This window comes from Giraffa tippelskirchi, chromosome 5, assembly GCF_054371585.1.
Source record: "Giraffa tippelskirchi isolate mGirTip1 chromosome 5, T2T-mGirTip1v1.2.pri, whole genome shotgun sequence".
NCBI classification, from domain to species: Eukaryota; Metazoa; Chordata; class Mammalia; order Artiodactyla; family Giraffidae; genus Giraffa; species Giraffa tippelskirchi.
Genome location: NC_137279.1, coordinates 101,985,707 through 101,997,451, shown reverse-complemented (window position 1 = coordinate 101,997,451; position 11,745 = coordinate 101,985,707). Strand labels below are relative to the sequence as shown.

The 11,745-nt window shown below is 45.9% G+C and overlaps 1 protein-coding gene across 1 annotated transcript in view; it reads right to left on the bottom strand.

Moving 5' to 3' along the window:
• The window catches only part of LOC145504748 (NBPF family member NBPF19-like), a 363,203-nt gene that overhangs the window by 4,775 nt on the left and 346,683 nt on the right, over positions 1–11,745 (bottom strand). The window contains exons 122-129 of the mRNA XM_081486054.1: positions 11,457–11,508; positions 10,358–10,572; positions 9,076–9,127; positions 8,258–8,433; positions 7,200–7,251; positions 6,243–6,409; positions 2,506–2,733; positions 302–501 (exon numbers count right to left, since the gene is read on the bottom strand). Coding sequence (XP_081342180.1) covers positions 311–501; positions 2,506–2,733; positions 6,243–6,409; positions 7,200–7,251; positions 8,258–8,433; positions 9,076–9,127; positions 10,358–10,572; positions 11,457–11,508 — 1,133 coding nt within the window. The 3' untranslated portion in view covers positions 302–310. The remainder of the gene's footprint in view (positions 1–301; positions 502–2,505; positions 2,734–6,242; positions 6,410–7,199; positions 7,252–8,257; positions 8,434–9,075; positions 9,128–10,357; positions 10,573–11,456; positions 11,509–11,745) is intronic.

Sequence of the window (11,745 nt, the reverse complement as noted above, 5' to 3'; positions counted from 1 at the left end):
TTCAGTGGCTTAAATGCTGCTATTCTGATGAGGAGGACCACGGATCTGGGCTTCCTTGTGGCTAATAGGAAAGGTCAGAGGGAATATGAGGATGGCAGCAGTGGGAAAACAGTAGAGGTCCGAGTGGAAAGAGGAGATTGAGATGGAAGGGCACTGCAGGGTGGCAGCCCCCATGGAAAAGAGAGGAAAGACCACACAGAGGTAGTGTCAGCTGTTGAGTGAACAAATGAGGAAGAGAACAATTAGTGGGAGATTTAGCCACAACAGATAATGAGCATAAGGTAGAAGTACATGGAATTACCATTGTTCCCTAAGCTTGAAGGCCAGGGAATCTGCATGCCAGTCTCCACTTGCCAAACAGCAGTTTTCTTTTGATAATCTTCTCCTTCAGGACACTTAAGCACTTCATCTTGCTACACACTGGATGCACGTGTGCGCCTGCTGCGGCGCCCTCACCTTCCAGCTTGGGAGGGTTCTTCATTCTGATGGAAGCATCCAGCTCTGAAGATAAAACCACAACCAACAGGATCCATTGTTAATCATGATTTACGAAGACTTACTCCTTCACCCAAGGAGGACATCAGGTACAGAAAGTGTCCAGGAACAAGAAAGGCCATCTGAAAGCCCATGGGTAGGTGAAGACAATGGGGATAGTTTTATATTTTCTTTTTTGCTGATCTTCCTTATACTACCCAGGATTGTTAAGTGTGCCACAGGGCAAACATGCTTCCGGATGCCAAAAATGAGCCAAGAAGAATAAAACGGATGACAACAGAAATTCCTAGGTAGAAAAGACAAAGGCAAGAAACTCCTACAGGATGCAGTTTGCACTGTTGGCTGGGAAGAGATGAAGCAAAGTCAAAATTGAAGGAAAACCTCATGAGAGAAAAGAAGTGGGGAAGTGTAAATTGGAAGGATTTTTAATGTGCATGAATATAGACTTCATATATATGTAAACACACTACATATGATATGTATATATAATTTAAATAAGACATAGACGATATGATAAAAATGGAAGAAGACTCACAAGTGAGTGTGTTTGTGATGGAATAAATGAGTGAAGGATTGGAGCTATTGAATGGGTCATTCTATTGGCTTCCTGATAAGTTGAACTTGGAAAACAAAATAGAAAAATAAGAAGAAGGAGCAAGAAGCTCTGTTTGGTGACAGGAACTAGGAGATATGAGCAGTGGGTGGGAGCCACAGTGTGGAGGGGTGTGAAAGTAAAGGGCATTAAAACTACCCTTTGCTGCAAAATCTGCTGTGAAGCCTGGGTTTATGCTCAGGACTCCGTGGGAGGTGAGCAGGAAACAGAGTGACCGAGCCAGTGAGGTTCAGTCTTGGCTGAGAATGTGGGAGGCCAAGCACAAGAAAAGGAGACACGAGAGGGAAGAGAAGACAAGAAACACCGCAAGACCTAGTGGCTCTTGTCAGGCTCTGCATCCCGGCCCTCCCTGGGCACTTTCCTTGAGACTCTCCATGCTGCCACAAGGCGTCTCCTTCTTATCTCACCTCTACCTGAGGACATGGGTCTCTCCTTATTCCTCAGATGAGGCCACAGCCTGAGGGATGAGCACCAGGTCGAGTCAGGGTCCAGGGGACGATGTGGAGAGCAATGGAGGGTAAGGATGAATACGTCCCAGATGAAATGGATGTGAGGGTCTGAAAGCTCTTTTAAGGAAATTTGAACAGATGTGGACCCAGAGGAGAGGAAAACTAGGAGACGGACATGGAGATGAGTGGAGAGAAGGACTTAAATGGAGTATCGTAAAAGGGACAGGTGGGTGCACTTCAGAAATGAGGGTAGCCCTTTATTCTAAAATGAAGGTACAATGAGGAAAATCAATTGGATATGAAAAGCAAACATGGGACTGAGTTGCAGGGCCAGTGTTTACACTCCTACTGAATGTTGCTAATACACTGTTACTGAGAGCACCCAACAGGAGTAAATCGCCTTGATGACACATGTTGAACGAAGAGGAAAACATTGCCAAGCTACCTTTCTGAGAAAGCAAGGGAAGATGGGGTCTAGAGAAAGGGTAGACCATAAAGCCTATGCTACCATAGAGGAAACAACCATTGTGCAATGATTTTGTAAGTGTTAAAGCACCAGAAAGACACAACGCTTAGATATTCTATATTCATAGTGGTTATCAAACAAATTTTAGTGAATCAGACACTCTGGACATTATGCTGTTTACAATTCCCAACAATCATGCAAAGGAGAGAATTTTTCAAGTGTTCAGATGAGGGACGAGAGAGGTAAATACCTAGGAAGATAAACAACGTGGCTCAGTTAAACAAGCAGGAATATGCAGAACCAGGGCCTGAGGCTGAGCTGCTCCTGAGGCCCAGGTTCTTGCTCACCTCATTCTGGTAGAGGGTCACAGGTTTCAACTGGGCCGACAGCGGGCATGGGAGAGGCCCTCTGCCTCCTTCACCCACAGCTGTGTGATGACCAGTACATGGACCAGAGCTTTCGAATCCCCTTTTCTTTCTTACCCAGAAAGAGTGGTCCTTGGTTTCCAGAATCAGGGTTGGTGGGAAAGCCCTGGGTGGTGGAAGAAAGACCAAGCATGGCTTTGCTGTCACCACAGTCAAAGTGCTGGTCCAGCTGCCGCTGCAGACAATTGGTCACGTGGGTGCTTTCCTGAAGCTGTGCTTGTGGAGTTTGCACCTCTGACCCTGGGAAACTCACAGGCCCCTGGTGACAGTCCACCCAGGGGTCACCTGAAAAGAAAGGAGGGTTCAGGACCAGTGGAAGCTTTTCCTTGCTAAGTCCTCTCTGGACACCCATTTCTACCGTCCTTGCCCATGAGTGAAACCACCCAGAAACCCAGACAACAAAGGCAGACATCGATGTGAAGAAGATGCCATATTTCTGGCTGTGACTGGGGTGGTGAGAAGGCAGGTGCCAGGCTGCAATTTCTTGAAATGAGAAATCAGACACTTGAGTCTAGAGGGTTTGGGTGACACAGGAGGTCAAGCCTCGTATTCTGTTCTTAGCCTCCGTCTTGTAACCTAGAGAAAAGGATCTAGACAAGCCTCTAGGCATGGGGGGAGAAAGAGTTGTTGATATCTGCCCACAGGAATAAAAGAACAGGGAGAGACATATGGCCTGAAGGCTTCAGGTACTACTAGAATTTGAGCTGAAAGAGAGAGTACACGCCAGACCCTTTTGAACTTCCTTGCTTGAAATTTTTGCCTCTGCTTTCACTCAACCATACATGTATATATAGAAGAAAATCTATTCCACATGGAGCAGACTGGGGGGTGCATGGTATTAGCAGCTAGGACTAGTGGAGAAGAGGTCTGAGACCCTCTTGGAAACACGCCTGTGTCTCTTTAGAGAGAGACACAATGTATACTCCTTCAATACACGTTCCTCCACTGGTGCCTGGACAGTGCTCCTAATGAAATCTGTTTCTATTTCTACTGTGAAATGAGGACATAGTCTCAGAACGCGGGCTAACCAAAGATATCAAGTACCCTCCTCAGGTCCAGGTCAGGCTCATGTGAGGTCACAGCCGCCAGGGCCTGCTCTACATTGCTGTGGGGCTCTCCTCTCACCTCCTGCTGATGCATCTGCACCCTCAACAAGGTTTGTTTAACTGTCTCTCATGGATCTCTTATCTCTTAAGTCTTCCAGACAGCATCTGTGTCTGACTCTCCTCAAAGATTCATCCAACCTCCTTCTAACTGTTTTCTCTGATTCAGTCCTCTCCACGCTCTCAAAGGTCACCTGTCTTATCACCCCCCAATCCTGTTTTATCACATGTTCCTCAGTTGATGGAAATTCATCCTCCCTTCTCTGCTCCACAGATCTAACCTCCTCACTCGCCTTTCCAGTGCTCCTGTCTTCTAGTCCCTCTTTCTTCTGCAACATCACTGCCCACAACTCCCTCTGCAAATCCTCCCAGGACTCAGGCTGGCCCCTTTCTGACCCCAGCCCTGCACCAGGAGCCTCTGCGAGCTTCCGGGGCTTTTTCCAAAAGCACTTCTCTCAGTCTGGTGTGCCCTTCATATTTCCATCAGGCAAAGTTCATTAATCATTCATCCTCCTATTTTAGGACACTTGATCAGATTTTAGGATAATTCATATTGGGTAAAGGGTAAATCCTCGTATAAAATTTGGTGTTTGAAAGAACTGTCAAAACTACATATCCCCTCATTCTCCAATGTTATTTTGAATCAATGTCTAGGATTGTTTTTAATTATCGTTGTGTAACTTCATCATCTAATTTTCTTTGTCTTTTCTTGAGAATGGGTTTTATTAGACCTATGCTTTGAGTATTCTTTCCATTGACAGAATATAAAATAACCGAACATTTTATCCAACATCAACAATTCTGCCCAATATTGTTAGTGTGGGGAAAGTCCTCCAATAGAAGATCAAGTTGTAATTTAAAAATCAGGTGTTTGTGTTGTTTCTGCAGGGTTTCTCCTTGTACAGAGAGGATGGGGTAGACCTGACTACTTGTACCCACATGGCTGCATAATAGCTATCCACACTGGACTCAGGTTATCATGAAACTCAAGACACAGGATGGATCCCTGTATAGTTTAGATATTCCATTCATCCATCTCAATCCATCTGTGGGGATTTGGCCTTTCCCGGCCCACTGTGTACAATGGACTCGCAGGACTGGGCCGTATCACTGACATCTCACTTCTGAGACACATGTCTGAGCCTCACTCATCCCCTTCACAGGAACCCACACCCGGCTGTCAGTGTTTCTGAGATAGAGCTCCACAGTTTTTTAATGGCTTCAGCACAGCCAAATTCAAGGTGTCCCTGGACCCATCGTGACAGCAGGTGACCTGGGGGCAGGAGGTGGGGACAGGTGTGGACTCTCACCCTGGCTGATTCTCCAGAGAGCCCCGTGGAGCTGTGGCTCCACCTGGAGGGGCTGGAGGAGCCGCTGGCTCTGCTCTCAGGACAGAGTGCACAGAGGGATAGGGAGCTGGCAGGTCTGAGTGAGGGACCACAGGGGTTCTCTGCAGCCCTCTGGCAACTTGATGTTGAAGATTAACATAGCTACAAATCATTTGGTCGGGGCAAAGAGGAAAAGGTGAGCAACATCCTCTCTTAGTCACGGATGGTCCAACTACTGAGAGGAGAGGACACAGCCTGAGCCAGGGAGTCAGGCCCAGGAGAGGTCAGTGTCCCACCCGCCAGTGGCCAGGAGTCTGGGGCAAGTGAAGGGACCTTGCTGATCCTCAGCGCCCTCGGCTCCGCTATGAGACACCACAGGCACCTGAGAGGGTGCCTGGGAGGGCTGAATGGGGTGTAGTGCGCTTGGAGCTCACTTAGTAAGGAGCATGGCAGGCAACAGGGGCACAATAACTGTGTGTTCCCTTTCGGGTTTGCGAACTACTGTGATCCTGAGAAAGCCTTTGCTTCTCTGCTCCTCAGGGAAGAATGAGAAATAAGAAATCAAGATGATCTTATGAATCAAAGTCCTAACAATAAAAATACTTCTCCTAAAGAAAAAGTCAAAAAATAGCTCAAGAAGGATTTCATACTAGGTTTTCATTTCCATACCCTACGAACTGCTACCCAAGGGGACCTGGCTCATAAATTAGCTCAATACCCCTATCAGATACACAGGTTATGGATAGTTTCCATGCGGTTATGCCACTGAGATTGCATAAAACATTGAAACTATAACCCGCACGTGGAAGACTCCTTTTGGCTGCACAAAGGATGAAACACAAGGGTGTCTCTTGAGGATGGAACAACAGAGACAGATACTTGGCTTCATGGAAATGACAGGGCATAGGCAGATTTGATGTTCAGGAGCTAGTATCTAAATGCTTCAGAGGGAGCTTGGCAGCCCAGGGGTAAGAATCTAGAGCTGGGGAACAATAGAACATGCTACAAATATGGAGCAGATTGCAATCATGAATGAAAAGCCAGAGAACTTGCCAGAAACTTCAAGAAATAAAATTCGCAACAAAATGTCATGACTACAAGGATTCTTATCTTGATCAAAAGAGCTCTGTTACACAAATTCCTGCAGGTGAGACAGTGGTAGCTGAGATTCTGCCCTGATCCCTCCACTTGCCCTCTCTGGTCTGACGTGATACCAGAAGCCTGTGCTGATGAGATAAGTTCAGGTGACAGACGGCAGCCTGGGGCAAGAAGAATGCAAAGGCTCGAGATGCCTTTTAAAAATTGAAACTGAGAACACAGTTCTAATCAACCTGAGCCTAGGAACCTGTCTGGGAGTACTCACCGTTTACACCTAGATCCAAGAAATCTTCTCTTGTCTCTGTTGGGAAGGAGGCACTTCTATAAGGATGACAGGAACCTGTCAGATGATGGCCACTAGAAGCAGCCAGGTAACATTCATCCAGTGAGTCCGGCTGGACTTCATTCTCTTCTACCACGAGCTGATCCATACTGAGATTTGAGGGGTTGGGAGAGCAGATGGTTAAACAAGAGGGATTAGTCAACCTAGAGCCACAGCTGGTTTTGGTGGGAGGGTTAAGGGAGAGGTTGCAGAAAACAAATGGGGAGTCCCCTTAAAGGAGGTATAACAATCCCCCCCACCCACAACTCCCATCTGGGGTCTGAAGGCGCTTGCAAAGGGAAAGGGAGAGAGAGTGAAGGAGAGTGAGCATGAGATGCTCTGAGCACAGAGAAGAAATGAGCTCAGGAGGAAAATGAGCCACCCCAGGACACACAGTCATGTCACACACGTCCTCAGAACATAAAGGTGACTTCAAATACACCATAAGTTTTGTTGAAATTTACATGCTGCATCCAAATGAATACCAGCTCTGGCATCATAATGGACTCCTGGAAATCTTGTCTCCAAGACCAATATTTTTAATACTGCAATGTGACATGAATTTTTGTTTCCTAGATACTACCTTGTCATGAAATACCTGCCAAGGTCATAACACTAAAGACAGAGGCAGATAAGTATCGCATGCTGGTTTTCATAAGAAGGAGAGAACAGAGGAGTCCAAGAAATCCTGTGGCTGATCAGTAGCCCTGCTTCAACTGATTGCAAGTTACTATCATTGAGAGGGATTCATGAAGGGTGAAAACAGACAACCTTGTTCCAGGGACAATTTGTGGTTGTCTGAATGGAAGAAATAGGCATGTTCAGCGCTTTCTGATTCCCCTGCATGTGAGATGACCAAATGTCACCACTGATGTCAGACCCATGTTTCTCCATAGTTACCTAGAACAGATGATGTCTTGATCTTCCTTGTCCTCCAGATCAGCAAGATTTTCTGTGGATAAATTCAGACAAGTTGAGAAACACTTAGCAGATCTCATTGTGTAAATTAATAATCCACTGTCCAATACTGCCATGGGGACGACAATATCAGCACTGCGATGACAGGCTATTTAAGGAGGATATGCCAGATGCCTCAAGTTGGATCTCTCAGACTCTCCTTGGCTTGCTTTTCAGAGCCATCAGGCCAGATCTCCCTTCCCTGGTAGATTCTCACCACAGTATCCTCTTCCAAGTCTGAGTAAAAAGTTCAAGATTCATCTTCCCCACAGAGTCTGGGGAATAGCCCACAGCAATCGAGCAGAATATTGTCATACTCAGGCCTTTCTCATCATAAGCTGACTACTTTAGCAGAATGATGAGTGGAATGAACAAAACCTAGAATCACATGAATCCTAGTTGTTACACGGAACCTTCAGTCATTCATGGGGTGGGAAAATGCCAGGGCTCTGCCGTGCTTTGCAGAAACATACAAGCAAGGTGATGGGAGGGCTCTTTGCATCCTGGGGTCCAGATGCTTGGTTTGCTAAGACAAGCAATTTAGAGGAGACAGACACCGGGGATGACAGCAGTGACACCAGGGAAGCAACAAATCATTAAGGCTGTTAGCGCCTCTGGAAAGGCACAGAAATTCCAGGGACACTTGGGTATGGAGATGGGAGCATTGTGGGCAAGAAGAGACATTGCATTGGAGTCAGGAAAAAACAGTCATCTCCGGACACCTGCACACATACAAGTGAGTGAGTGTGTCACAATAGCCTTGAGCCATGACCTAACTTGGGGCCGGACCCGTAGGCTCCACCTGAATGAAGAAGACAGCATAGCTCCCAGACCCACCTGATGTCTGTACTTAAAACTCTACCACAGAGTCTCATCCAAATCACTGTCTACAGCGCTTCCAACAGGGATGACAAACCTCAGCACCCCAGAGGTGGGGACTACGAAGCGTACAGAGTCTACCTGGGCATATAGGTGGAGTTCTATCACAAGAAAATACTCACTGGTTACATCCCGAGCATAAGACACATCCACGTCCTCAGGTGAGAAGATGGCATTGCTCCGATAAGGCCAGAAGGAGTCTGACAGGTCAGGAAGAACTGAGTAAGTCAGGTAGTGTTCATCTAGAGAGTCCTGTGGGACTCCATTCTCTATCATCTGTGGCAGCTGTCTGTTGAACCTGGTGGGGAGGGACGGCAAAAGATTAAGCCAAGACTTATCAGAAACTGTACAGTCCTATCTGGTTTTGATGGAATGTTTGAGTGGTGAAGCCAAGGTTCTGATCCATGACAGGGAGAAAACTCTGTTTTGTGTGTGAGACACAGCGTGGTTTTACAGGGGCGGAAGAGAGAAAAAGCAGTAGGTGCTCAGTGGTCTGACCAAATAACAGGCTGATGAACAGACAGATTTCTCTGTGATGGTACAGTCACGCCTCACATACAGGGACACGGAGTAGTGGCTTTCACACTTCCACTTACATGGCATTGACATTACTATGACACACATGCCAGCATGCTAACACCAAACATATAGCAGATATGCATCTCACTCTAGAAACCACACCTGATATAAAAATTGAGTGCAAAAACATCACTCTGACTTAGTTCACCTGGGTCGACTGACTTGGGGTTGAAACTTGACCAGTAAATAAGAAATTGGAAACAATACAAGTACCACAGTGAAAGCAGAGAACATTATGAAAAAGAATAATAGTGGTGGGCAAAACTGACGACACAATATATTCAGCACTTTCTGTTTTTCCCCGCATCAGAGGTCTGCAGAGGTTATCACTGTACAGGAGCCCACAGATATTCAAAATTACCTCGGGGCCCCAACCGCTGCTCCTTTCAGGTCATCGAGACCATTCTGGTTTTCTGCAAAGAAATTAACAGAAGAGTTATGTCAGGCAAATGCCTTTCCAAAACGCCCAATCCTGTGCCTATCTTCAGAATGTGGTAACAGGCTATTGAGACAGAAATAATCCAGGAGGCCCTAGAATGAGCCTCAGAAGAAGGCACTGGGTTTCCTTCTTGAGCCATTGGACAAATTTCCTTGATATGATATGTCATCGGCAGAGTATCCTGATCCCCAGTCTGTGCAAACAGCTAAATATATCCTTTTCCCCACAGTTCCTGGGGAACAACTTAATTATATCCTCAGCCTGCTATAATACTCAGGCTTTTTTCATCTGAAATGTTGTTTATTAATGGGATAAGTGATTTCACACTGAGATTAAATGGGAGTGGAATCCACACACCATCAAGTCAAATGAATCTCAAAGCTGCAAACAGAGGCCATTCATCAGGTTGGGAAGTTCCAGGGCCCTGTCTTCCCTCAGAGCTGCTGCTGCTGCTGCTAAGTCGCTTCAGTCGTGTCCGTCTGTGCGACCTCATAGACGGCAGACCACCAGGATCCCCCGTCGCTGGGATTCTCCAGGCAAGACACTGGAGGGGGTTGCCATTTCCTTCTCAATGCATGAAAGTGAAAAGTGAAAGTGAAGTCGCACAGTCGTGTCCCCATGGACTTCGCGACCCCATGGAGCCTACCAGGCTACTCCATCCATGGGATTTTCCAGGCAAGAGTACTGGAGTGGGTTCCCATTGCCTTTTCCGTTACCTCAGAGAAACATACCAAAAACTGACAGTGCGCATTACCTTCTGCTATCAGAAACTTCGAACAAGATAAGTCCAAGGAAAAGAGAGAGGCTATGGGTTGACAGACGTGAACGAAAGTCGTGACACCTCCAAAGAAATAAACAAGACTGCAAAAAGCCTTGGACAGGTGTAGGAACGCAGGGACATTACCCAGAAATGACAATTAAAGCATTTCCTGTGAGATAAGAGGTTCATTCAAAATTAGGAAGCCTTTGTACCTCCTGTGCCACAATTGCTAAGGTTCATGTGAGTCTGGCTGGACCACCTTGGGTAGAGCGGTTTACCCCAGGGACAACCATGACAGGGAACTTAGAAAAGTTCATTCATAGAATGTCTCATTTTAAATGCAACTATAGAGTCTGGTTCAAATCAGGCTTCAGTATGGAAGCATAGGGTCTATCAAACGGGATCATTCTCCCAGAGTAGACTAACAGATATATCGAAGACTACCTGGGAGACCAGTCGAAATTTCATCCTCTTCAGCATGAGAGCAACCACAGGCTCCATCCATGGCAGACTCCACATTCTCTTCATCAAATGCAAATTTTCCATCACTGGAAGGCTGGTTGCAGGCAGAACCTTCCTGGAGAGTGGAAGGTACTGAAACACATTCATCTTGGGATTGCTGGAACACCACCTTCTTTTCAACATCCAGCAAGTTCACGCTGTGTCAGGTGGAGAAGGGATGACAGAAAATTAAGAGGATTCGACCCCAAGCTATCTGGCTGGTTTTCATGACAGGCATTGAGTTTGCTCACAGAAAGCAAAAGAGCAGTCCCCTTAAGGAGGGAAGTAACTCCTCCTGATGTGGAGTGGAGTGTGGGTGCCATGGGGTAGGAGAGAGACAGCAGGTTCTCTGGGCACTGGGCACACAACCAGCGGTTGAAGGAGGAGATGGAATTTTCCCTACATGCTAACGTCACCACCCCCAGCACACACAGAAGGCAGGGACAGTGGTTCAGACTTTTCTGCACAGATTGTATTGATCTGGATATCCTGTGTCCAAGTGAACACAGCTTTTAAGAAGTTAAAGATGTGTTTGAGTTTGGACTCTATTCCATTCAATTTTAAAATATTTCTTGGCACAAATATAGCTTCAAGATCAGTTTTTCAGAGTTGGAGAAAAAGGAGGTATAGACTAGATATTCTGCCTTCAAGAACTATTTTTTTCAATATTTTGTTGTAATATGAATATCGTTCGATTTTCCTCCCTTGAAATCAAATATTTACCAACATGCTGATGCCAAACCAGTGTAAGACCCATAGGCTCTCACCCTACTTTACCCACTCAGGAGAAAACACACGAATACAGGAACTCCCAGGTTTAGTTATTTCACCTGGGACAACTCACTGTACATTACTAAACTTGAAGGATTGAAAAACTGAAACGCACAAACTTGTGAAACATAAATAGACAACACTACTAAAGAGATACTTGCTGCTGCATGAATAGATGAAAGAGTTATATAGAGTACTTTCTATTTTTCTCTGGATCTGAGGTCTCCTGCTGTCACCACTGACATTCACAGCCCACAGATTTTCAAATTACCTGGGAAATGAGAGCTCTTGTCCACTCACTTGCTTGTGATCGTTTTCATTGTCTAGTAGGAAATTCAGAGACAGCAGGTCATAAGAAGCAAATCAGATCTCACACATATCTACTCAGGAAACACATATACAACAGGGACCTTAATATTCTAATTGCAAGAACATAATTCTTTAGCAAAGATATTCTAGGACACTTAAGTCGTATGAGAATTAGACTGGACTGCTTCCAGACCCATCGAGGAAATTTGCTGATTGATCTGGTATCTCTCCCAACAGCCTTCGTTCTAAGT